The sequence below is a fragment of the Leuciscus leuciscus genome (genome assembly GCF_965113295.1).
Source record: "Leuciscus leuciscus genome assembly, chromosome: 4".
NCBI lineage: Eukaryota > Metazoa > Chordata > Actinopteri > Cypriniformes > Leuciscidae > Leuciscus > Leuciscus leuciscus.
The window spans coordinates 17,167,802-17,194,900 of record NC_138728.1 but is presented as its reverse complement, the minus strand read 5'-3'; the positions used below and the strand labels follow the sequence as shown (position 1 = coordinate 17,194,900).

The 27,099-nt window shown below is 37.9% G+C and overlaps 1 protein-coding gene across 6 annotated transcripts in view; it reads right to left on the bottom strand.

Moving 5' to 3' along the window:
* Nucleotides 1-27,099, bottom strand: part of nav3 (neuron navigator 3) — a 315,297-nt gene that overhangs the window by 12,105 nt on the left and 276,093 nt on the right. For 4 of the 6 annotated variants that reach the window (XM_082168169.1, XM_082168165.1, XM_082168168.1 and 1 more), the window contains 17 exons: nt 20,132-20,252; nt 19,630-19,906; nt 18,306-19,035; nt 15,297-15,731; nt 15,075-15,116; nt 13,780-13,931; nt 13,458-13,646; nt 13,214-13,266; nt 11,731-11,751; nt 11,337-11,360; nt 10,757-10,780; nt 10,466-10,543; nt 5,925-6,008; nt 4,944-5,055; nt 4,084-4,205; nt 1,662-1,685; nt 1,042-1,217 (listed from right to left, as the gene is read on the bottom strand). In XM_082168169.1, coding sequence (XP_082024295.1) covers nt 1,042-1,217; nt 1,662-1,685; nt 4,084-4,205; nt 4,944-5,055; nt 5,925-6,008; nt 10,466-10,543; nt 10,757-10,780; nt 11,337-11,360; nt 11,731-11,751; nt 13,214-13,266; nt 13,458-13,646; nt 13,780-13,931; nt 15,075-15,116; nt 15,297-15,731; nt 18,306-19,035; nt 19,630-19,906; nt 20,132-20,252 — 2,664 coding nt within the window. The remainder of the gene's footprint in view (nt 1-1,041; nt 1,218-1,661; nt 1,686-4,083; nt 4,206-4,943; nt 5,056-5,924; nt 6,009-10,465; nt 10,544-10,756; nt 10,781-11,336; nt 11,361-11,730; nt 11,752-13,213; nt 13,267-13,457; nt 13,647-13,779; nt 13,932-15,074; nt 15,117-15,296; nt 15,732-18,305; nt 19,036-19,629; nt 19,907-20,131; nt 20,253-27,099) is intronic. The other 2 variants (XM_082168167.1, XM_082168166.1) reach the window with 2 other exon arrangements.

Genomic DNA, 27,099 nt, shown 5'->3' with positions numbered 1-27,099 from the left:
TTATGACAAGCTCACTGCAGTTAGGTAATCTGCTGCTTTAAATGCTCAAGCTCTTTAAAGCAGGATGGATTCTGATTAGCTGTCATTGTTTTTATCATTCATAAGCTGTAAAAAAATCGTTATGAAAGTGATTCCAACAATATCGTTCCTCTATGTTGTTATCGTTATAGTTGTGGTGTAAAATTCTCTGTTCTCTTAGAATTAGAACGATTATTAAAACTTAAGTTATCATTATCATCTTCATTATCATTATAGTTTATCATCCTTGGTGTGAAAGGGCCTTTAAGCACAGGCAAATTATTGAAGTTAAAGCGACATATAGTAAGTAATATTTTAATAAATAACTCAGGTAAACTATAATTTGATTCCTAAACGATTATAGACAAGTTTGACTTTTTTTTGTTAGCATATATTGAAATCTTTGTTTATTTTATTTTATTTGTTTTGTTTTTACAAAAATCTCCTTAATAAAAGTTAATTTTTTTGAGTACATCTCCCATTACAAATTAAATTCAAATATATGTTTTATATATTTTTCTCAAATGAAATGTTTTGCAACTGAAATATAGGGGAAGGGATCTTTTGTAATGATTTTAGTCACTGCACACTCTCAATCCTTCCCAGCATGCCACACTGTGCCCGTTACCGAGATCTGTGCTTGTAGACCACATGACCGTTTGACTTTTTCTTTGGCATCCAAATGGGGGAGGACTTGCTATCACAAAAACACTTTCTGAAGACACATGAAATTGAGGAACAAGGACAGAATACAGATATGATAAAGGGAAAGGATGAAATATAAGTAAGATTATCAAAAATAAAAATAAAAAAGAGAGCAAAAAAAAAAAAAAAAAATCACTGAAAAACAAGTGGAAGTTACTGGTGATAAATGTGTTGAATGTGTTATGGCCCATTATATGCAAGAGTGTAACTGAAATAGAAACAAATGACATTAAAACATAACAAATATGTGCATGTTTAAGCATCTACTGTATTTCATAGAGATGCATATGCATGTACTGTATGTGTGTCTGTACTCACTCTGTGGTGGACGGTGAAGAGAGCAGTGGTTGGATGGGGCTGGTCTGTCTGTTGGTGTGTTGTAGTTTGGGTGAAGAAGGAAGGGATGAGTCAGTCATCTCTTCAAACTCATCGTGAGATGATTGGGACTTGTTGGTCTTTTTCTTGCTGAAGGCCTGCTTGAAGGAGCTCCGCAACTGTAAGAAAAACCCCCACAAATTGTCTTCTGTGCTAACCAAATGCATGGCACATTTTCTGAATGTAGCCTGAAACATTCATTCAACAAATATTATTGCATTATATAATGCTTAAAAGATCATTAGGTAAGACATTCAAATAGTCTGGTAAACATCACATGGTTATTTTCAGTCAGCTTATGATAAAGGTTAAAAATAAGGTTAATGCAACATTTTGAGAGGGTAAATACCAGCTTGCTTGTGCAATTCACTGTGCAGAACTAATAAAGCAGCAGAAACATACAGTACTGGCAGTCAGTGGGATTGGGGGAAGCTGGTGGCATGCACATATTTCTATGGAAACACCTAGGATTTGGAGGGGGGGCAGTTGGTGGAGGGAGGGGGGGTTGTTTGAGGTTATCAGAGGCAAATGGCCGCAGTGATGTGGCACGTGAAAACACTAACCTGGGCGGGGATGGAATCAGCCACCTATGGATAAAACACACTCACTGTTACTATTGACTGAAACGTTCACTGCTGGACCAGAATGTTCAGGAACAGCAGCATCATTTATTCATTGTTCATTTGATTAGAATAGATCTGAATGGAGGCTGTGTCTGTCAGCATGGAACTAGTTAATTCCACATAACAGCATTTGACTGGAACTCTATTTCTTCAACTTCCTTTGACATCAGTGCACTCAACAATAAGGACATTGTTTTCTGACCTGGTACTATTTGCACTTATTCAGCTACTGCACTCACAGCAAGCATATTACTTTTGTATATTTTATATGTATTTTTAATGCGATTTTAAACATTACATTTTTTGTACATATACACACAAATAATATGTATTATATATAAATGATGTATTAAATTATATATATAGATATATATATAATTAGTGCTGTCAATCAATTAAAATAACTAGATTAATCACACATTTTTTCTGTGATCAATCATGATTAATTGCAGTTAAAAACAAGTTTTATGCGTTTTAATATATTTTATAATGTAATAATTTCACGGTTAATCTCCAAATTAATGAAGAAACAACACAAAGTTCTCTTTTGTCTTGTCGCGGTTGAATGGTTTAAAAGCTTTTGCATAAAATGATACGCTAGCCAAAAGATGGCATAAAATATGGATGCTGCATTAATTGCATTAAATATTTTAACGCGTTAAACTGGACAAAAAATTATTGAATTTATATATATATATATATATTAGAATTTTTTTTATAATTTTCCTTAAGCATTTTCATTTTCTATATATGTATTAAATTATATTTAATAGAAGGCAAAACAAAACTGTCCCGCAACTCTCTCTCACAATGCATCCTTATTGTTGAGCCCTGCTGTGAATGTATTATTTTGCAACCCTCGTCTCACTCGTTTTCTTTTTAGTTTGCTTTCTCACTGTCTTTCATCTTTGAGCAGCGTTTCCAGACTGTCTAAATCCAGAGACCACACTGCCTCAAATTGTGCTGATGAATAATTAATAGGCGCATAAATAAAGAGGTGATTGGTATTTATGAGCTCGGTTTGAGCTCTGCTCTCATTACAAGAGTCCAGGGCAGCTCGAGGAAAAGTTGCCATAACTGCTGCACACAATGCCAATGTTATTTCTCAAACAGCTGTTTACCTCAAGTGCTCTTGACTTAATGTACACCCTAAATGAGAATAAACAACAGCCCACAAGCGTTAGGAGATAATAAATCTGTAAAATTGCTGCGAGTGAACTAGAACAGCTGACTAGGAGTAAAACATGCAAAACTGCATCTTAATACCATAAATATATCACCGGTAATGTCTGCAACCTGAGCGAGATGTTCTTAATTAGTGCATTCTTCAAAGAAGATATAAAGATATGTTTTTTTAAAGGGCAAGAACTGAAGGGTGAGGAAGTTTAGGGGTTTGAAGGGCCACTGAGGGGAAAAAATGGGACGAGCATGTCGGATCCTCCATACGGGCATGCAGGAGAGTTTGAGGGGGTGTTATAGTCACCTTGTTTCCTCTATCCTTTCCCTGGTGGTGTGGTGAGGAAGTGAAAGACAGAGAAAGTGTGAGAGAGGGCGTGAAAGAGGGCGAGACAGCCGGAAGGGGGTGAAATGACAAATGTTTGTGCTACGTGTTCTTGATGTTCCCAAAGCAGAAACCGAGTTAGAGAGGATGCCACTACTAGAATGATGACTAACTAAAAATCCCTTTATCATAGAAGAATTTGAAAAAAGCATTATAGAAAACGATAAAGACACACCTTTCTTTCCTCTTACAATGTTAGTCAAGGTTTCACAGTTGCTAAATATGGAAAAGGCATTACCATCTAGATGCTAAGAATGCAAAGGTAATGAGTTTGATTCCCAGGGAAAGCAAGAACTAATAAAATGTAAATATGTACATTGAAAATGTTCATTACATCGTCGCTTTGAATAAAAGCGTCAGCCAAATGCAAATGTAAAATATAACGAATTTGTACTATACTAAACATAAAACTTTAAGATGTAAGATGAAGCCATTTATGCAGCCATTTATGCAACCGTCAAGCCGAACAGTTCTAAGAACAGTAAGGAACGGTTACGGTTATATTTCCACTTGAGCTTGGTTCGGTACGGCAAGATTACAAACTGTTCTCGGCTCTTTTAGCTCTTTAAACATTGACTGCAGTCGTCAATTTTTTATATTTTGTCATCTAATGCAGTGATTCATACATTTCATATATATATATATATATATATATATATATATATATATATATATATATATATATATATTCTCCTTGCTTTAACTTTTTTTTTTCAAATGCTGTGCTCTTTCATCACAGTTGTAGTCATCATTCTACAAGCGGACAAGCCTGTGATGCTGAAGCCTTGTGCAATGACTCACCCAGCTTTTCTTCTTTTTCTTCTTGTCGTCTGCGTCTTTAGCGCTACCCATACTGGAATGGCTGGCTGCACTGTTAATACTGGACATACTTTCTGATGAGTGCTGTCGACGGATCCTCAGATCTGCCACACACACAGACATACACACACGCACAAACGGTCATCATCACATAACAAACATTCGTGAGTTACAGTGGAACTTACAATGGAAGTGAATAGGGCCAATTTTAAAAGCAGAACATTTTACAAAAGCACTTACATGTATTCTTCTGTTAAAACTGAAATCTGTGTATTATTTATTGTTTAGTTGTTTAAATTGTTATTTTTATGGTTGTTTTAGGGCTTTAGGTGTTAAATGTAAAATGTAAAAAGTAAAATGACATATACCTTTACACAGAAAATGTCAGTAAGTGGGGTTTTTTTTCATTCTTAAATCATGTTTAAAAAAAAAGAAAAACAAAAGAAGTTTTTGCGGTAATCGATTAAACGACAAGTGCTGTCGATTGAGTTTAAAAGGTGCTGTCACATTAGCAAAAAATGCGGTGAAAATTAGTGGACAAAAAAAGATTCATTGTTTATCATCAATAGTGTAAGGTATGATGCACAGCTCACATAGAAGTCACTTTCAAACCAAGTAGTGTTTTGTTAGTCAACACATCGAATTTGCTGTGTGACCAACTTGATATCATTGCGAAATCAGCGTGGGGGAATCTTTTGCAAGCTCTATGCAAGGATTGCAAGGATTCTTACTAAAATGAATGGATTTCACCAGTAAATGTGACTGCACCTTAACTTGAACCTGAAATAGTCCTTTAATAATTGTGAAACAGAAAGATTTTGAAGTAGCTACACAAGCAGCACCTTTATGAACGTGATCAGGGCCGTTGAGGGCCACTTGAATGGCCGTCTGAGCATCTGTGTTCTGAGTTTTCAATGCTTCAATGGTCTCTCTCAACTCCGCCAGCTCTGACTCCTACAACACACACAGTTACATTGAATATAAACACAACTGATTTCCCCATATCGCTTAGAAAAGTAAAAGCACACCTCCCCTGAACAAGCCACATGATTATGATTAATGTCTGTTGCTCAAATGATGCAGACAAGAGTTGCACACCAAAGTTGAACACTTATGGTCAGAGATTTGTTTAAATCCCAAACCCTAAATATGCACAAAAATAATTGTGATGCTAGCAAGCATTGCTAATTAAAATATCAAATCAGCATTACATCTGAATCGCTAGAAAGGAAGTGAGCCACATGGCACTTTCGGTTTTTGACCCTACATAAACTCTTTTGTAGGCAAAGCACAAACTCCCTCTCGTACCACCAGCTGTCTTATTCCTCTATCAGATGTTTCCTGCCAAAAAAGCACATGTGGAGATAAGCGCCCCGCTGATCCGAGGAACCGAGCATGTGTTCCAGCCCCGTATTCCATCACAATACGGTCTCTCTGTCGATCCAGAGCTCAAGATTCTAGTGCTTACGATAGGGTTCCAGGTTTAATTGAAATTGTCCCATCTTAACAAAGACGTCCCTCTGTAATCTCTGATGGTTTATTCAAGAGGGATTAACAGAGGCAGGAACTCATTAAGTCGATGATGGTGCTTTGTGCAAATTAAGGAAGCAGTTTCACATTTTAACCTGAAGGTTACATTTACATGATGACTGGATGGTTTTATTGATGGGTGGAACTGCTTAGACTACTCAGTCCCCCCCTAGAAAACGGTACAAATATCTCTTGATTGGTAGAACATGCTATTAAGTCTCAACAAACACAGAAAACATTCAAATATTTAAGTTATTGTTCACATTTGTGTGTGTGTGTTTGTCCTTTCCTACCTTTTGCTCCGCTGTCATTGTTAGACTCTGCAGGCGACAGGTCATGTTCGTCAGACTCTTCTCAAACGCAGCCACCAGGTGTGCCTGTCAAAACACACACACGCAGATTTCAACACAGGGTTCTAATAAGATACTTTACCAAATCCACAGGGAAATTGAGAAAGAATCGAAAAATTTAACTTCTCCGGGTTCGAGGCTATCAAAGCTCAGTCGCTGAACATCCAGAGGTACATGGATAAATAATAGTTAGGCTAATGATATGTATGCTAACGTTCAAAAGTTTGGGGGTCAATACGATTTGTTAATGTATTTAAAAAAATAAAAAATATGATTTTATATTCACCAAGGCTGCATTTATTTGATCAAATATGGTAAAAACAGTAATATTGATATATATTATATATTTTTAAATGACAGTTTTCTATCGTAATATATTTTAAAATATAATTTATTCTTGTGATGCAAAGCTGAATTTTCAGCATCATTACTCCAGTCTTCAGTGTTACATGATCTTTCAGAAATCATTCTAATATGCTAATTTGATGCTCAAGAAAATGTTCTTCTTATTATTATCAATGTTGAAAACTGTTGTGCTGCTTGATATTTTTGGGTAAACGTCATACATTTTTTTTTGTATTCTTTGATGAATAAAAGGTTAAAAAGAACAGAATTTATTTGAAATAGAAATCTTTTGTGACATCACAAACGTCTTTACTGTCACTTTTGATCAATTTAATGCGTCCTTGCTGACGCTTGTTTTTCATACAACACAAAACCTGCTTTGCTTTCGGCAACACAAACCGATGAAGCCAATAATGTGAATGCAGTGGGTGTAAAAGAAATATAAGTACACTGTGAGACCCACAGTATAGATTTTCAGATCTATTAAGTTTATCTTTCTGTGCATAAAAACTTACAGCACACTCTGGGCATCTGAGCTGGAAAAACTATCAACAGCTATCTTGTATCCACCCAGTCTGAGCCTCTGGAGGATTCCTCCTGGGAAACTCTGATCTATCCTGCACAGGCAAGCTAAACAGTGCTGTGAACTCCTCAACAGTCACCAAGGGCTTTGAAGCATGTTTCAGGTTTAAGCTCCAGAGAAGGAGTTCAAAGGAAACACAATGTCTAAGGCTTGTCTGAACATAAGGCCCAGGGCTTTGGTGGAAGAGCCGTCTCTCCTGACCTCAGCTACACTGAAAAGACTTCTGAAGTCTGTGAATGAATATATATTCACACAACGAAGTTACGATAGTAACGAACGTAAGCACATCCAAAATATATTTAATACATCCAAAACATCTTTTGGCCATATAAATGACCCAGTTTAACATCTGACCTTAGACTCATAGTGTTTTTAAAAACTAAGGGACAGAACAAAAACCATCAATACATACGATAGTCAGAGCTGGCATAAACCTAGAAATAATATAATTTTTATTTTATTTTATTTATAATACTTTTCTAAAACTCAAAGTACTATGACAGAGTAATAATAATAAACAGTAATTTTAAAAAAAGAATACAAACAATACAATTAAATTAAATTACATTAAAAAAGCACAGATTTGAAAAGATGAGTCTTTAGAGACTTCTCAGAACAGTCCAGTTTGGGGGAATTTCTTATCACCAAAGGTAGAGCATTTCATAACCGTGGAGCTGAAACAGAGAATGCTCGGAGGCTGCTGAACAGTACAAGAACCAGAAGAGAGCAGAGAAAGGGTTGGCGTATAAGGAGTGACAAGGTTAAAATTGATGCGTGCCTGTATGGGAAGCCAATGTAATTTATAAAGTACAGGGGAAACATGCTGGCAAAAAGTTGTATGAGTCAGGAGCTGGGTGGCTGAATTCTAAATATATTGCAGTTTCTTAATAGATTTATCAGGGAGACCAGAATAAAGTGCATTACAATAATCAAGCCTAGACATAATAAAGGCATGATTAAGCCTTTCTGCATCAGGCAAGGAAAGAGAAGGTCTAAGTCTGGAAATATCTCTGAGTTGTAAAAAAGCAGTTTTCGAGACAATTTTGATATGGGCATTGAATGTGAACTGCGCATCAAAAAAAGAAAGAAAGAAAGAAAGAAAAAACCCACCGAGGTTGCACACTTGAAGCAATAGAGATACTGAACGGCAATCAGTTAACAAATTGAAATTATTCCATTTATGCAGAGCCGTTGGCAAACCACCAAGCAGCATTTCAGTTTTTGAATAATTGAGAAAGTTGTCTTGCATCCACACTGGTAATAGATAAGAAGACAGAATGCATGGGCCCTAACACAGACCCCTGAGGGACACCCTGATGAATTAAAGTTGGTTTGGATTTATTTTTCACCAAACATACATACTGGAAACGATCAGTGAAATAAGATTTTAACCACTCAAAACACATCACCAGAGATGCCTAGCCACCCACACATCCTTTCAAGAAGGATGGTATGGCATACTGTGCCAAAGCAGCACTAATATCTAACAAAACTAAAATGCTACAAGCACCCGTGTCAGTAGAAGTGAGAAAGTCATTCGTGACCCAGACAAGAGCGGTCTCGGTGCTGTGTCCTGATCTAAATCCAGACTGAAACTGTTCTAATAGATTATTTGTGGACATCATTTGTTGTAACTGACCAACAACCCGTTCGAGGACCTAAGCTGATAGCTGTAGTCCTATAGTTATAAATAAAATAAAAACATTTTAAATTCTAATATTTTAAGTTAAATATCACTGTGTTTTATAAAAGAGGTGTATTCAAAAGGTTCTTGGCATATACTATTTAAAATGCCTGCCAGGAAGTGAAGCCAAGCGAATACTCAGAGGCACAATGCCAAATGCTTGAGTGACTCTAATGGGAGAGTGCCTCTATAAACACACTTTTACGACATGCCCTGCCCTGACCTGTTTGTCCATCCATTTATATTCCTTCAACAATCTGTCCACACTGAGTCCCTCAGCCCAGTCAAGCACACCTGAAACAGGCAGCATTTCCACAAATCGTACACAAAGGAGCCTGACACATGAATCCCACCAAGCAACCTCTCACCTATTAAAACCTCAAGGTGGACATTTTGACATTCAAATGATTTTAAACTATGATATGCATACAAATGAAAGCCACATATTAGCTGTTTAAGCAACATAAAGCAACCACATATCTAAAGCTACATCTTGTGTTATCACCTTACCTGGTGTGGTTGTGATGAAATCCAGATGTTTTGCTGCTGTAATGACAATATCTGAGCATAATGGTCTTGTCTCTTTGACCTTTCTTTACGCGGATAACGGTTCAGTTGTGGCCAAAACAGTGAACTAGCTAAAGCAGTACCCCTGTTAGTCACAGCCATCCTTAAGCTCTCTCACACCCTAATACAAAACTACACAGACTCTCTAATACAAATGCACATGATACTGAAGGATTAACCAATGGGTGGGCAGGAAGTTTTGAATGGAAGAACAAGAGAAACTTTGAGGGTTCATACCCTAATTTGGAAACTTAACCTACACTTAACTGAACATTATAGACTTTCTGATTGTAATTGTAAGTTTAGACTGGTGTCAAATGGTTTTTTTCTTAAAAGCTTGTGCTAATTTTAAAATAAATGGCACTTGGTTTGACACTGTGATACTGGTTTGATAACTAATGTAATAGGATTCAGACAATTGTCGTAATTGTCCAAATAATTTTTGGGTCCAGATATCAGGAAATATTTCAGGAAGTTTAATCTTCATATCATTTCTGTGTTGCTGTGGGGCATCATAATTCCACAGAAACAAAGACGCTCTCTTTCATCCCTGAAAACTGAACACCAACTTTCAAAAGTTGTTCTGACACTGAGAAGTTCAAAAACATCCGACTGGAGAGCAGACATTTCAATCCACTCAAGTATTGTAAGACTTGAATAGATTTAGTTCGCAGGCGTTCTCCCATACACGAATCCTGTCAAACACAAATCACAGAGGAGGTCGAGTGAAGAGACAGGAACTGTCTCATGCCCTGTCACACTTCTCACTAAACTGTCAGAGAGCAAAGCCCTTCATCACACCTGCCCTCATCACTCCTGGGACAGGAAAGTGAATAGAGTTCAGCCCGGTCCAAACTCTGCTCTCTTCTTGCAGTGCCTTCACACAGAAATCTAATGTGACAATGTGAAACAATGTGCCCTAGTTTGACAATGCAGGGACACAAACTAAACCTTCTCCTCAGAATATCAAAGAATACCTCAGAATCTGGGATTTTGAGATGCTTTCAATGCAAATTCCCAAACATGCTGACTGTTAACAGTTTATATTTTAGAAGCCACTACTGTGCAGTTTAAAAGTTTTTCTTATATAATTTTAATATGATAAAATAATAATACTTATATGATATTATATTATATTAATTATATTGTAAAATCTGTTATTTCAAAATACATATTATTAAATCTTCTTGGACCTTGGAATTCCTCTTCATTTTACTGCAGCACAGGCATTATTATGTGTACTAAATTGAAAACACTAGATGAGATGTATTTTGATGCCTTTCTTTGTTTTAGCATCTAACTCACGTTGGCCGCCAGCTGAGAGGTCAGGGTTGCCACTTTCTCCTGAGAAGCGTCCAGCTCTCTTCGCAGTTTTCTGATTTGCTGTAAGAAAATAAGTGGTTTCTCATTACAAACCTCAATGAGCTGTGCACTCAAACACTGGAGAATAAACTGCTTTCATTCTCTTTGCTTAACAGTAACAAAAGAACCTAGATATCAGTCAGTGGCCTCAGGTAAGCATTCTGGCATGTAAGACTTTGAAGTGCTTTCTCTTGTATTATACCAGAAGAGAGTGTATGTAAAATGGGAAATTACCGTTGTATTTTGGACTGTTTGGCCCTTGATTGAGAAAAGAAAAGTACAATTAACTCTATGTTGCATGTTCGTACAAAATGCAGCCATAACCATGAGACAGGAATACATTAGTTTTTAGCTGTTCGTTACATGTTAAGCATTACATGACACATCATATATAGAAGTCTGCAGTCTTGGACAAATATGACAACAGGAGAGAGAATATTAATGGCACACAAACACAAAATAAAGTGAAATCAAAGGAAAATCAGTGATCAAACGAACAAGAGTCCAAATAAAATCAAACCTGTTAAATTATGGATGTGAATTTTAAAGATGTTTGTCCATGACTGTATGTGAGCCAGTGAATACAAGTGAATAACAGATATTGATACCATAAGAGTGTCTCATAAAATGATGCAACATAGCGTTCAATTTTCATTTTTTAAATATGTGTGTTGTTGGTAAATGTATTGGTGTGGTTGTCCGATTCAAAGACCCAACTGATTTTGGACTTTGTGAAAGTGTATCACTGTTTGACCTTTTATTGCTTTTACATATTACCAAAATTACAAATATAACAAGAACAAGACATTCTTACCTCAGAGTGGGCCTTCTCCTCTGTCTGTGGAAGAAAACAACAGTTAAAGAACATGAAAATAACCCAAATACAATATTATCAACATCCCAATAGTTTTTTTTTTTTTGTTTTTTTTTTACATTCATAAAAATCTACAATCAGTGTTTCCTATTATATCCAAAAAGAAGAAATAATTAAGAAGCCAAAATCCACACCAGCTCTTTGCAAACACTTAAAGGTAAACCACAAAGCCATACAAATTAACCAAAGATCAGAATTTTGCCATTTGGATCAGATTTATGGTTACCCGTTAGTAGCAGCTGATTTGAAGCAAAACGTTAGACTGTTAGGGTTTGCATTTATCAAAAAATATGAAGTGAATACAAGCAGACTTTTCTGTATGACAAATTATTACCTTGTCTAAAAAGGCCAGCACCTGAAAGTGAGAAAATGTGTGTTCAAATAGTGGCAAAGTCACAATACTGAGCCACCATGAGCCTCTGAGATGGGTCTACCACCTCTCTAAATCTCGTCATTAGTCTTATAGCCTTGGTGAATAGTGGAGGTTACATATTCAACTTTGACGACTTCTCAAAGAAATTACTCTTTAAAGTTATTAGTTTGTCAAGCTCAGGCAAATGGAAACAGCATGTATGATGTTACAGTTATTCAGAGACTAGCAGTTAATACGAGTGATCTAAAATGACTTTTACTATAGAAAGTGAGACTCAGGCAAGGAATATAATGTTTATCTATTATATTTTCAAAGGAAACCCAGCTCTAAAATAGACAAAAAAAGAAGAATAAATATAAAATATTAAACTAAAAGGTATACAGGCAAAATGAAAGGACAAATTAGTTAAAATAAATAATAGCATGCGATAAAATCAATAAAAAAAAATACACTATACAAAATATACAGTTTGTATCATCATAGGGTACAATGGGGCTAAAAGCACACCGTAAGGAAAATCGGTTTTTCACTACTCCAGTAGTAAGATTGCAGAAAAAGATATATCTTTGCGTTCCCTCTAGGTGAGTGCCCTAGGGACATGGTCCCCTGTCAGAAAAGTTTGTACATTTTAAAGTTCTATGCATCAATATGGTGCATTTTAAGAGTTATAATAATAAGTATATTATTTTTGTATATAACTTTTATTTAAATTTCTTCACCTGCAAGAGTTAAACCCTTAAACTTTTATTTTGGTGGAATAAAACAGTCTCTCTGTAAAAACTCAAACATTTTGGAAAATGTTTCATTATAAATATGGTGATTATCTCTAAAGTGGATAAACAGCTTAATCAATTATTTTGACCTTTTAAATCTAACCATGTCATGTCAACAATTGTAAAAGTCCACCAGTTATTTGTCACATTAAATATTGTACCATTAGCCCTCAAATACCAATATTTTACTTATTCTTCAGTTTTTGAAAAACCGTTGATTTAATCAACTTGAATGGAAATATAAATAATCAATAATTCTTTTGTCTCAAAATATATTTGGTAATTTTAATGATTTGCATTTGCTACATAAATCTATAACTTAAAAAAAAAAAAAACATTATTATTATATTAGATCAACTTGGCACAGAATTGACTCTGCGTTGATGCGATCGCGTCAAGGATCAGACAAATTTTCACTTGCATAGTGAAACGTAGATGTTTAGAAAACTCGAGATAGATATAATCAAAATAAAAAATGTGCCTTTAGCCCAGCTGTTCCATATACTGTATATATATATATATTTTTTTTTTTTTAAGTACTGATAATTTATTTTTGTAAAACTTAAAGAAAAAAAATACTGGGTGCAAGACTTGCTACTTCTTTTGCAAAACTGAAATCTGACTGATTAGTCAATCACAAGATTACGTAGGAAGACTATAGCGTCACTCACCGCAGAATACAAAGATGATGTGCTCGAGACCAAAGACAGAGAAGAACCATGAACTGTAGACAGAGCAGAGCAACATAACAATATAAATATTTCTGTTTTTAATGCTAAAGGAAACCAAAAGTTTTCTAACAGACATGCATACATACATACAGGAACATGCACAACTATATAGAAAAGGCATATCAATGGTACGGATGTAAATAAATAAATGAATTCTTTTAAAGGAAGTAACGTCAATGCTAACCTTCATCTGTGCTGTCTCGGAAAGAACCGGACCGACTCATCCCGCGTGGCCGTTCCTCCAGCGAGGTGGCACTGCCGCCCAAAGTGTGACCCTCCCCGTACAGCTCGAATGAATCCTGTGCTGGAATACTGTTGGAGCGGCTCATACTGGTGCTGGGAAGATTATACTGTGACATACTGGTGGGACTCACTGCAACACAAATGTCATGATGTCACAAAATTATCATTTATCCCAATATCTGTTTATGGTGTAATGAGAAATCCAGAAATTGTAGTTGTGTTCTACTGTAAAGTGTAAGATCTACTGATATGTGTTGACATACGCAGGTTTGAGTAGTGGTATTTGCCAGCGTTGGCGCTGGTTGTGCCCGGTGGTGAAAGTGGACTTCCTGTGTCCTGCAGACCTCCAGTGGAGTGAGAACGCAACCATTCCTTTCCTTCCTCATGGGATGTCTGTCTGGAGGATGGAGGGTACCTGATTGGAGGTAAATAGACAGTTTTAGCTATTCCACAAGGATGTACTTTCCCAAAATGCAGTATTATTTTTATATTTCTAAATAAATGCAACTGTTCCAATTATTGAGTCTATTAAACTAAAATCACAAAATCTTCAGCTGTGATAGGGCTTAACATGATTTATACAATAAAACTAGATAATAACAGCCCACACAGTCTCACATCCATTGTTCTGCAGTAATAGCTTTAGGCAGTGGGCAGACTTAGGATGCGTCAAAGATGGTTTCCATAAAACGAATGGAGATGAATGGAGACGAATGGAGATCACGTGGATCTTCCTGACTGGACTATCTTCAGTGCACACATCACTGCCTACCTGAGCCTTTAGAATTAAAATACCATATTGTGGCCTAAATGATTTGCTCACATTGCGATTTAACTGCAAATAGAAGGTCACACACGCATGTAGCATTTCCACAGTTTATCTTTCATCCTGACTGCACATTGATGGCTCTTTATAGTGGTTTGGACACAGTCTGATTTCATGTAAATGCTGTGCTTATCTCTGTGAATATTGAATTGAATTGCTTCTTAAGAGCATGTTACTTTTTTCTGTGGTTGTCTCTTGCTAAAAGTGTTAATAAATGAGTGTTTAACAAATCAGTGAGTCACAGCTTGACAAGCCATTTTGCCAACACTACCATTGCTGTGGATTATTGTCTATGTGTTGCTATGCAGTTGCTAAAGTGTTCTAAAATAATTGTTTTCTGTCTTTAAATATTTTAAAATGTAATTGATTGCTGTGATGGCAAAGCTGAATTTTTAGCAGCTATTACTCGTAATTTGAACAGCTCTCATCAAAAAGCCACATGATTTAAGGAATCATTCGTGTCTGTACTAGCACAAACTGTACAGGATGATGTGCTAAAGTTCAATATTTAGGGTTGGGGTTTTCAATCGCTAACTGTAATATGAGTATGAGTAATAATAGTAATGATTGCTTTAGGAAACACCTTATACATAGACGCACACATGTACTGGGTAAGTGACAAATTCAAAAGCAGTTGATGAGAATATTAATGCTAGTAACTTGATGGAGGTGACAACATAAACAAAGACATATTTGTGAGGACAATTACATGGATGGTGGTTATATTAGTACCTTAATCCCTTTTTGGGGAGAGTGTTTCTGTCAAGAGGCATGCTATTAAAACAGAAGAAAAATAAGAGAGTTATCTACGACAAACAGGTAGTTTGATCATATCACGGATCACAGATTTCAACAACAAACAAATGCTCCATTATTTCATTAAACATATCATGTAATAAGCAATACATTGTCATCTTGTAATTTAATTAATACCATATGGATATCTGCACTTACCCCTCAGACAGGGTGGACTTGACACTGCCCGTGCGGGTGACCTTTGGCCCATGGTGATGTGGGAGCGGCAGGTCTATGGACTCTGAGCTTGTGTGTAAACTGGTCATACTGTGGCAGCTCAGTGTGTCTTTACTGCCCGCAGAGGAACTGCTGAGGTTCGGAGGCCAAGGCCGGGCGTTAGAGGGCAGAGAGAGGCCTGACGCCGGACTAGAGGCGGGGGAGTCAGTGCCCAGGTCGGGCGTTTTGCCGTACAACGGACTGCTGCCTCCGCTTTGCCCACCCATGCTGCCCAGACTACCTGTTCCTGAGGAGGGTGAATCCAGGCTGGCCTGCCGCGCCAGTGTGCCATGAGGACTGCCCAGTGCCGATGGGCATTTACCAGAGTCAGGGGTGCCAGGGGAACTTGGTTTACTGCTCGTCTTGCTGCCAAACAACCTGGGCAAAGTGAAAACAAAACAACAAATTGTTCGTAAACCTTGCTTATGTAAACTATCGCAATGAATTGAGTTGATTTCAGAAACAGTTTACACACATTTGCTCTTTCATGAAATGTAGATGTAACCATGCAATCTCATTAAAAAACAAAGTATCATCACACAGTTTCCAGCATAACTTAATTGGTCAGCTTCTACTCCTTGTATATAATCAAATATGCTTTCAGTGGTGGATCTGCCCATGGTTCTCACTGTATGGCTCCAGCAATAACAGCCTGAGGCAAGCAAATCCAGCTATTACACTTCAACTTCATGGAGCAGAGCAGCACACCATGTAGACATGTTTTTAAATGGACACGCCTATTAATAAAGAGATCAGTGTGCTGGAAATCCGCTCACTCACATCTGCTTTCATCAATTCTGAATTGAGTCTGATCAGAATGGCAAATCATGCTCCCTGAGGAGTGTTTCCATATATGCACTTACATTCCACAACCACCAGGTGGCAATCTGACCCTAATCCATCTAGTGTGCAACTGTCCTCTGATGTGGGAGAGAGGTGCTAAGACAGACTGCTAAAGCTGCAATGTGATTTCAATTCTCAAAAATGGGTCGCAGGCTGTTATGAGACTCACAGACAACAGGGAGACAAAATGCTAAATGCATAAAAAAACTAATTCAAACTAACTGTATAATTGTGCAAATTAAACAGGCTTAACTTTTTAAAGGCTTCTCGCATCTTTTGTTATTGATGTGAAGGTTGAGTCCGATCAAAGTTTACAGTGTTTTGGCAAAAAAGCAAAAACAAAAAACGGCTGTTTCTTAGTATAAGCTAACAAATTGGTAAGTAAATATGGGCAGGTCTCATAACAAGACCCCATCCTCGAAAACAATGAACAAACTACAAAAAGTATTCGGTTGTTAAGTCGTGACGTAACCACTCTCCGATAATACTCTTTCCGGGTCCAAAGTCCAGGTCCTCTCTACCTACCTACCGCTTTCGCTAGTGTTTTGGTTATTATTGAGTGTTTTTACAATGCCGCAGTGCTGTGTCCCGTGTCCCGAGCAAACTCACTTCAACCTCGTAAATCTTCTTTTTCATTGATGCCTGGACTCTACCCTTAATTATGCCACCTAAGTGATGAGCTACACTAACCACTCTGTTGGTGTTAAAGGAATTTAAACACTTTTTGACTGCCAAGGGTGCCTCACTAAGAAGGACGTGATCGTAAATAAATTTACAGGTTCCACCATTGTTATTTCTGGACGAGAGGAGCGCTTGGACCCGGAAAAGGCTAAACGTCACGCGTGACGTCAGACTTAACAATCGGATAAGAAAATATGAGCCAGACTACATTAAACATACAAACTTAACATACTGCAGAGAACAGACATAAGCTACTTTTCTATCGTCGGGCCAAACCGTTCTCTTTGCTTAACCGATCAATTCCGTGCAATTTTGGTTTCATATAGGCTATGGTACGAAAACGGCTGATAACTGAGCTCTTTGGAATGTAATACGAATGTGTCAGTCATTCCCTTGGTAACACAAGACTTTACAGACGATACACATTTAAATAGTGACTGCATTATGGAGGATGATCGGATATTTCTTATAATTGTATTATTAATTTGTGTTTACGTCATTCAAATAGCATGCTTAGCCAGCTACAGAGAAACTGGTAGTCAGACAACAGACAAGTGACCAATCCCGAGTTGCGACATCAATACACGCATTCTACCAGCACAGGAATTCCGGGTCGAGAACGGTTTGTAATTGGGCCGTACCAGGCTCAAGTGGAAATACAACTGGAATCGTTCCTTACTATTCTTAGAACCGTTCAGCCCGACGATGGAAAAGCGGCTATAGATTGTTCTGACCACAATTTTGTTTTGTGTGGTATATCACTGCTTGTCAAGAAACCATCAGGATTCAGGAGACATTTAGAAACCCAAACTATTGTGGTTAATAAACTTGCGATTTTTTTTGGCAGTTTTCTTTCTTTTGCTACTACATAGGTCATCCCTTGATGTTCATTGTGAAATCTGGTTCTGTATAAAAACCAGTTGAGAACTAGTGATTTAGATTACATCCTTCTCTATTCATCAGAGCATTTGTGGGCTGCTGACAAGATTTTAGGTCGTCTAATGGTGGCTGGGGGAAATACAAGAGTGAGACAGAAAGCTATGGCTATGACTCAAACAATCAGCTCCGTAATCCATCACAACATTTCCTGGATCTCTGAGGCAAGCCTAAAGTCATTGGTGGATCAAATTAGCAGTGCAGCGCAGCCTAAAGCAGCTCACGCCCATCTCACATACTTACTGAGGAAACATGCTGGAATGCTCCTCCATGCTGGCCAAGAGGTCATGACATCGCAGGAGTGAGCCAAACCACAAAAAGCAATTGTTCTTTCTTACTGTCTGCTTGTGTCCATTTGTCTCAAGCTAACTGCCTATTTTGCTTTCATATATTAGTCTTATCTCTGCTTATGTCTGCCTTGTGTCATCTTTGTCTAACTTTTCTTGTCCTCCCATTACCCCAGTCATTTTATTCAGAAAGAAAGTCGGTTACCTGCGGAATGTGGGGGATGCAATGTCTGGGTATTTGGAGCCTGGCTGTCTGAGTCCCGATTGGGTGGAAGTGGGACTGGATTTGGGGGAGGTGGACAACCCCGTTCCCTCTTGATCCGACCCTGCCACTTTCTCTTTATCCGTTTGGTTGATGGTAATGGGACTAGAGCGTCCTGACCCCACTTTCCCGGGGTCTCTTCTCTTTGTGCTGGTTGGGGTTCCTACCACCCCTCCACTACCTCCCGCAGACTTCCCGCTGACATTAGAATCAATGCTGCTAGAGCTGGAACGATGCCCGCTGCGGCCCACCACGCTGCTTCCCCCACTAGATGACTTTGCCGGTCTAGGTAGGGAGCGATACTGGAGTGGAACCTTGGAGCCTCCACAGCCTAACAAAACGGCATCATCCTGGTGTTGAGCACCATCGAGACTTGTCTTCCGCTCATTGCCGATACCTGCACCCTTCCCAATGCCTGCAGACTTTGGTACCTTGCCTAGAGTCGCAGAACCACTGGTCAGAGTGGCCCCGCTGGCTGTGATAAGGGCTCCGGCGGAACCCGGAATCTTCTTAAAGCCGAAGGAGCTTGTGGTAGGTGGACGACCGATGCCTGAGGGTGGCTTCTTCCCTTCATCTCCGCTGCTCTTGCCTGCATCCGATGGTGAGCGCTGGATGCTTGGGCTCTTAGATGGGGCCTTGCCCTTCTCAGATGCCTTGGCATCATCTGTTTTACCTGTCAGCACAAAGATGTTTGTTATGGCACTAGTACCTCCTGCTCAATCATTCAATACTGCTGGCTAGTTTTTTACAAATAATTTCACAACCCAATCCATCATCGCCAATGCAACGCAATGGCTGTTGTGTTCTAGCCAACTGCCCTTTTTTTGCACAACTCAGCAAACAGCAAAGATAAGGTACTCTAAGCCAAAATAACGTGTTCCTGCTGAGTGTCCCAAAAGAGCTTCAGCTGCAAAAGTTGGCTGAGATAAAGAAAAAGACAAAGACTCAAAGTTGTCAAAAAGCCTCATCTCTTTTTGATTATACCTTCTCTTTGAAGCTACAGTAAGCAATTATTTTGAATACCATGCATAAAATGTCCCTACTGACAGATATCACTGTATGACTGATATGCCCTTGGTTTTGTAACAACCAAAAAGGCATCTGTATCTTTCATGCTTCCTTACAGAAAAATGTGGGTTCCATTTTTGAAAAGGGTACCTAAAGGTTTTCTAAAGGATTCTGACAGTGCCTCTCTCAGTGAAACCACAAATGGTGCTCCACGTATCTTTTCATATTTACAAAGTACCACTGTATGAGATTTTGATACCTGGTGATTTGAGAGAGGTGGATGAGCCTTTGGTCCGTGGTGGTGTGATGCCAACCTGGGCACTCATGCCCCTCCTCCAGGAGCCTGTTTGAGACATGGGCAAAGCTGTCTTCTGGCCAACGTCCTCACCCTGACATGAAGAGGAAGGGGATGAAGACTTCCACTTGCAGGAAGGGTCCATACCTGGCTCCATCTCTTCATCAACCTTCTTCAGATCCTCAGCACCAGCCCAGCTGCTACCATCCTGCTCGGTATGACTGTGCGTATCTTTATTTGACTGTGAATCACACAGACACACAAAATATAGTGCAAACACAGTAATCTCACATTGGCAATCCGTCTGACAGATGGCCAAACTTTTCTTACTAGCCAAAGCAAAATGTCCAAAACTCTCAGTCTGTTCAATCTGCTGTGGCCTACTGACAGACTGCTGATATAAAGCTATTTATAAAAATGTGTGTGTGAGGAGAAAAAAATACATAAGACTAGAGCGTATGCACACCTGTGCTGCTTTGCTCTTGCGAGATGAGATGCCGGAATATGTGGGTGGATTCAGATCGTCAGTGCCGATGTTATCTAAAGTATCACTCAAACCACTGCTGACCGAACTACTGTCATCCCAGCTGTAGAGACAGAAAGAGAAAAGAATAAAATAAAATTATAAGCAGAAACAAAAACACCCAAAACTTTGGGGGCTTCCTTACTTATCGTGCCTGGTGACAGGAAATAGTGTATCATTTTTAAATTGAATTAGGACATTATTAATCTGATTTATGAAAAAAAGAAATTCCCTTGTGGAGATGGCCCATTTGATTGTTTTTTTCAAGGTTTTATCTTCTGGAAATATTTAGAGAAAGTTTGTCTTTTATTAGACCTTTCCAAACATTCATCACACCTTCATTCATATTTCAAAGCCCATTATTGTTGACTCTCTGTCACCATCTTATTCATATTATTTCTCTTAATTAGTGTTCTCCGTGTCTTGCCACTTCAATTCTCATTAACTATTGACAATATTTCTCTTTTCTCCACAGTCCTTACGTTATCATTCTTCTCAATTTTCCAGATCATGTCTAATTAATAAAGGTTATTAAACAGTAGCTTTGACACCCTCGACTTTGTTGACCCAGTTGAAAATCCAAGAGGAAAGCTAGGTGTGAATGCATATGAAGTTATTACTACTGCCAAAGCAGAATTGTACAGGCTTGCAAACTAATTTTCTGTCTATTACACAAGATATATCGTATACTGATATTTAGCATCTACTGTCTTTCTCTTGTGTTGCTAAGCGAGCTCTGTTTAATCATGTTTGTGGACGCATATGTCCTCAAATTTAATAAGCTCTTCAGATCTGATCATATATTGTATTCAACTCTCTGATGACTGTTGGCTATTTGTTGTTCGGCTCTACAGACTAAATTAACAGCTATACCGACATGAAATCCATTTAGACAAGAGAAAGAGAGACATCCTGGCATTTACAGACATCTGACATAAAAAGAGATTGAAATATTCAAACCTCTTTACTGATGTCAATATCTGCAGTTCAATTATTCATATCGATTCTAAGATTCTGAGTAATGCTTGCAGAACTACATTGGCATCTAAAATTCAATATATTCAAGTCTACCCAGGAGACGTTCATGTCCAGGACATTTGGTCTTCTTCTTGAAATGTTTGACGAGCTAGTACATATTCTCTCTTCACTTTTATAATGTATGCAGGGCAGAGCGAGAAGGAAAGAAAACTTTGAGAGGCTGAAAGCGACTGGATAATAATTGTGAGAGACCCCGCAGGGCTCTTAACACCAGCATGTGGGTGTTTCTGAAGATTCTTGCATTAGAAATAGGCTCGGTGGGTGCGAGTATGTGCGCAATCACACTAAAAATATCATTATTGATTTTTCAACATCCTTGTTTCTCCCTTATTTAACTCCAGGAGCACTTGACACATTTAGCTTGAGATCTGATACTGTTATACAATAATGTAAATTAAAGATTATAGATGACACAACGTCTATTACACAACAGAACTTTTCTAAAGTCTGATTGGATGAGCATTTGAAGCCACTGTAAAAAGTTGCAGAAATTCTATAGTAATACAGCAAGCTGCTACACAACATTAAACACCCAACAGTAAGACAAATTAACTATACTTGGCAGAAAATTATTTCTTTAGATTATATTGCTGATGCCACCCCTTCTACTTAAAGGGATAGTTCACTCAAAAATGAAAATTCTGTCTTCATTTACTCAGCCTCGTGTCGTTCCAAACCCTTAAGCCTTTCGTTGAAAATATTTATGATCTGACAGCCACGCAACTGACACTTCAAAAAGTTCATAAAGAGATCGTAAAACTAATACATATGAATTGAGTGGTTTAGTCCAATTTTTTTTTGAAGAGACACGATTGCTTTATATAATGAACAGATTGAATACAGACTTTTATTCCCATATAAACATTAAACAACTCACACATCAGTTGTGGTAAACAGAAGATCAAACTTGCTTGATTGATGTGCAAGAACCAATGAGGTTCATTCTCCTGTTTTACGCAGCATGTTTGAGCTTCCACAAGAACCAATGAGGTTCATTCTTGTGTTACGTAGCACTTTTGAGCTTCCTGCTCAAGTTTTTTCTGATCAATGTTTATACGTGAATAAAAGCCTAAATTCAATCTTTTCATCATATTCAGCAATCAAGTCTCTTCAGAAAATTTGGACTAAACTCCTCAATTCATATGGATTTGTTTTACAATCTCTTTATGAACTTTTTAAAGCGTCAAAGTGGTAGTTGCGAAGCTGTCTATGGAGAGTACAAAAAGCTCTGAGATTTCATAAAAAATATCTTAATTTGTGTTCTGAAGCTTAACGAAAGACTTATGGGTTTGGAATGACACGAGGGTGATTAATTAATGGTATTTAATTTTTGGATGAACTATTCCTTTTTCAACTTTTAATTTAATTTATTACAGTTTTTTTTTTTTTTTTATGTCCAGTTTGATGATGTTCTGTCTTCTGCTCAGCAACAATTTTCATTTTATTGAACACTTTTATAATATTAAATTAGAAGAAGAAATTGCACTTTTATTGGGAAATGTGAATTTAATAAGAATTTAGCTATGTGATTAAAACTGATAACATTCTGGTATCCATTCTCTTTCTCCATTAGTAATAATTTCTCAAGAATCATACCAATGCAAGATATATCTCATCCACAAAGTGCTATTCATCTTCTAATAATTGAACTATTATAGGAAATTACTATATATAATGATCACAAATGTGATTCTGTCATTTAAAGGTCTCATATTGTATAACTTTCTGAAGTTTGATTTTAGGTTTTCATGTCCTTAAGAATATATATTTGCGGTATAAGTAGATCGATTGCGGTAGAGTGTTATTAGATCATAAACATTCACAAACCACTGTTAATTTAACATAAAAGCAAGCATAGGCTACTATGTAATAATTCCTAAAAAGCTGATATCTCACTTCATCGCGATCTCACAAAGCTCCGTTATTATCAATGAAGCTGACTGCACAATAAATCTTTCATAATGTCAACACTTCGTTTGTTATAATCAGAGGATTTGCCACTGAACAAAAACTCAGTTTTGAGCGGTGAGTGGATTCTATCTTAAATGCATCTCATTGGCCATTGCGTTCAAGAAATCAACACATATGTCTGTGATTGGCTACATTGCTCAACGCTGCAAACATGTTATAAACAGAAACTCTGTGACTGAGTAGTTCTGACGTCACATTTTTACGGAAGTCACAATGGCTTGTGAAAAGGCACAGCTACTTTATGCAGGCTGTGTGCATTTGTCTGTGGATTGACTGTTTTGAAACTTATATGGTATAGTTACATAACCCCTAGACCTCTGTTTTCATGAAAAAAGCCAGGAAATTTCATTTTTGACAATATGGGACCTTTATGGGAGCAGATACAATTAACTGAAATTGTGATGTCAAGCATGAGATATATTAAAATCTATCAATAACATCAACAATGGTCGTGCTTGTCTAAACTACACATTAAGTGACACTTTTCAAGAGTAAAATGACTGCAGTATCCAGTGAATGTACACACATTAGCAGCTAATGCTTTAACACCTGGGTAGAGTTATTGACTTGTTGGTGCTATGATGTGCTGGTAGTCTTGAGTTCAGACGAATGTGAAATGAAGCTGCAAGTGGACCACCAACACAAATCAATAACCAGGCCAGTTGACAATTTCCCCTAATATGCACTCTGCTGAAACCTTACCTGCCTGAGAGATTTCTAGGGCTTCCTGCTTTCTGTGCATTTGCCCTCCCACAATGCAACAGTAAACATCTGAAACAGTGGTACTCAATCTTAGTTGGGCATCCTTTGCCAGTTGGACACTTTTTGGCATGGGCTCACTGGTTAAGGTCACCTTGATAGTCTTGTTTCCACACACCTATGTCCCCGCTGAGTGCGCCCACTGCTTTGAGAGAGTGATTTCAGCAGGAATGTCACTGGTATACAGCCAGAATGGTGACTAAACCATCACTTCTTGTGACTTCACAGGATGCCGAAAGTAGGAAATACACGATCTAATTTTGGGTGTTGGTGTTAAAAACCTTTGGGGTTTGAATGTTTCATATACTCAATATCTTGAGTATTAATACCATTAACATGGGCACCATGTCTCAAATATATATTTCTGTTAATTGACCATGAGAAATGAAATGTGACAAATTTTATATACTGAAGCACATTGTCGATGGAAGAATGAGCTGGGAATGAGTTCCCCTCTAGTGCAGTTTGAGATTATATGACTTTGAAGTCAGATTTAAACAATTTGACTGTTTAACAGCATACCTTTTTCTTCACTTAGAAGCAAATGCTGTCTTCTTATGCATAATAATTATAATGATTGTTTACCAAAACAAAGGCGATTCACCAAAAAATATCAATTAATGCTTTCATGAATAGGGAATAATTAGCTCAACATTTGTTTTTTTAGATTGAAATTTGTCACAGTTAATTCAGCAGAACAGTCTTAGGGTGGGTGGTACATTATTCTTGAGAAATGCAATGCTCTACAGACAGTGGCGGATCCTGGAATAGGCCATATACAGTAGGCAGGTTAGTTGGTTAGGGCGGCTACATTCTCTGCATACAGTGAGACAAGTACTTCTTACTTAACCACTGCTGTTTTACAGGGCCACGCATGTTGTTAGTTCCAATCATTCTTATTTAAACTGAATTGTGACTTAGTAGATACCTAGCGAATTTTCTGAGCATTGCCCTGTGCTTTACTTCACTGTCCTGTCCCACATACAGGCCACTATCTCTATGCATAATATATCTATGAAAAAAGTCTCTTTACCTGTTAAGAGTTAGTCCACGTTAACAAATGAAATCAAGCACTAAATTGTGGAGGAGGCAGCAGACTACCACAATATGGCATACTTTATTGGGACTATACAACAAGATTCCATTGTGATTCAGTATAGTTTTATGCAGAAATAATCCTGCTAGCAGGATAAAGACCCCAGAGAGCTGCCCTAAAAGCTTGCCCATATGGGTTGAATATTTTATTCTTTTCTGTGCTGTCATATCTGTGATGTGACTGACGGTCGGACCATGTCCTTAGACACCGGTCCATTTAAGACAGCAATACTAGTCAAAACGCCTACACTTGAATCACTTGTATATGTAACACGTATTTCATGACTGTTGATTTTAGAACCTTTGATTGGTTGGCTGAATATCTGCCATGGATTGTTGTTTTTTAATAAAAACGCCTCACAATATGAGTGGCGGCATTCGCTTGACTTTCACTCGATGTTGAGTGCAAACGTCCATTCAGGCATACAGTAATATTCTCATGAAATATTCAGTGTTGAAAGAACCATGAAACAATAACACTTAACAAAGCCAGATTTTGCATTCTACGTGGATCAAAACAAATCAATTTCTTTATCACTAGCTGTGTCTATTGGTCTGTTAAATATGTTTCATGCTGTGGCTTAATTATGGCAAAGCAACATATTTCCAGAGGAAATTAACCATTGTCTGTATGGTTGCATAACAGTCCTATATGTAGCAACCTCAACTGAGTCCATTCAAATGCAGTTTTTTAAGAGCATGTAGCCATCAGCCATTCATTTTCTTCTTTTCTTCACCCAAACACTTAAGTACAAGAATTCAAAGATTAGCATAATAAGTCTTAAGGCCACAACATGCAAATTCTTTTTATGACTTTCATTGCAAAGAAAATCATTTACAGAGACAATCTGCTATCCAATGGTTCCCAAAGGGAAAATTTACAACAATTAGCAGTTTGTGAATGTTGACACTTATATAAAGACACAACATCAAGAATTATCCAATTTAACCCAGTAAATCTTATCAACATACATTTGTAATGAAAACAAAGTATTCTGTACTAACCTAAAGTTAATATCTAGAGCCTTAGCTGTATATTAAAACAAACGGTGACCAGCCTGTTAGAGTCACCAACATACCAAAGTGTGTCCCAAAACCAGTGACCGATGACTCCCGAGTGAGCCGAAAGGGTGAACACTAACTCACCACCCTGCGATTGATGCTGTCTGGATTTCTGCAAGCTGCCCGTGTCATGCTGTAGCTCCAGGGGAGGAAGAAAAAGCAGAGGAGAGAGAAAAAAAGGAGGGGAAGAAGATGGAGGAAGAATGCAACCCACCTGCTTGGTTGCGAAACACGGGCTGGAGGGAAGAGAGCGACATCTCGCCACTTCTTACAGCTCCACCCCACCCCCCACACCTCACCCCTCCCCAGGGCCCATCATGCACTCTGAGAAATGCTTCAGACATCCTCAACCAACTGGGGCGTTGCCAGAAGACACAGACTCCAATCAAAGTCAGAGTCAGGGTCAAACTTGAAGTTGCATGCTGGGTAACACAAGGGAAATGATGCACAATGACCTTTATGTGCTGAACCTTTGGAAACTAGACATATCTGACTCATATTAATACATTCTTAATGTTCTTGATTAAATAAATGCATAGTGGCCTTAACGATATGCGTCATTCAAAGTAAAAATAAATAAAAAAGTGAAATGTTCTTCAGCTGTTGTATTTGTTCAGCTTAATCAAATCAGTTTGAATAAAATGACCTTGTGGAGGCAGAGTATGACAATGCCATCTTTTATGAAAGCAGGGACAGTCAAACGTCACTCCACTGGCTTGAGTGAAAAAAAAAAAAAAAGTGTTTGACTTCTGCATTGCAGAGGAAACCGACAACCAGCCGCCACCGAAATCTGCAGAACTGAGCTGCAGATACACCCCTTTACTTCTGGAAATCAATACACTGGCACCACTGAGGGATGTAGAGGCTCTATTTCTCAAACAGACAAACCCACAATCACAGAGGCATTCAACTGCATTCTTCATTGTGTGACATAAAATGTGTGGATAGGACAGTTAATGAACATAATGGGTGTGGTGATTGTGAGA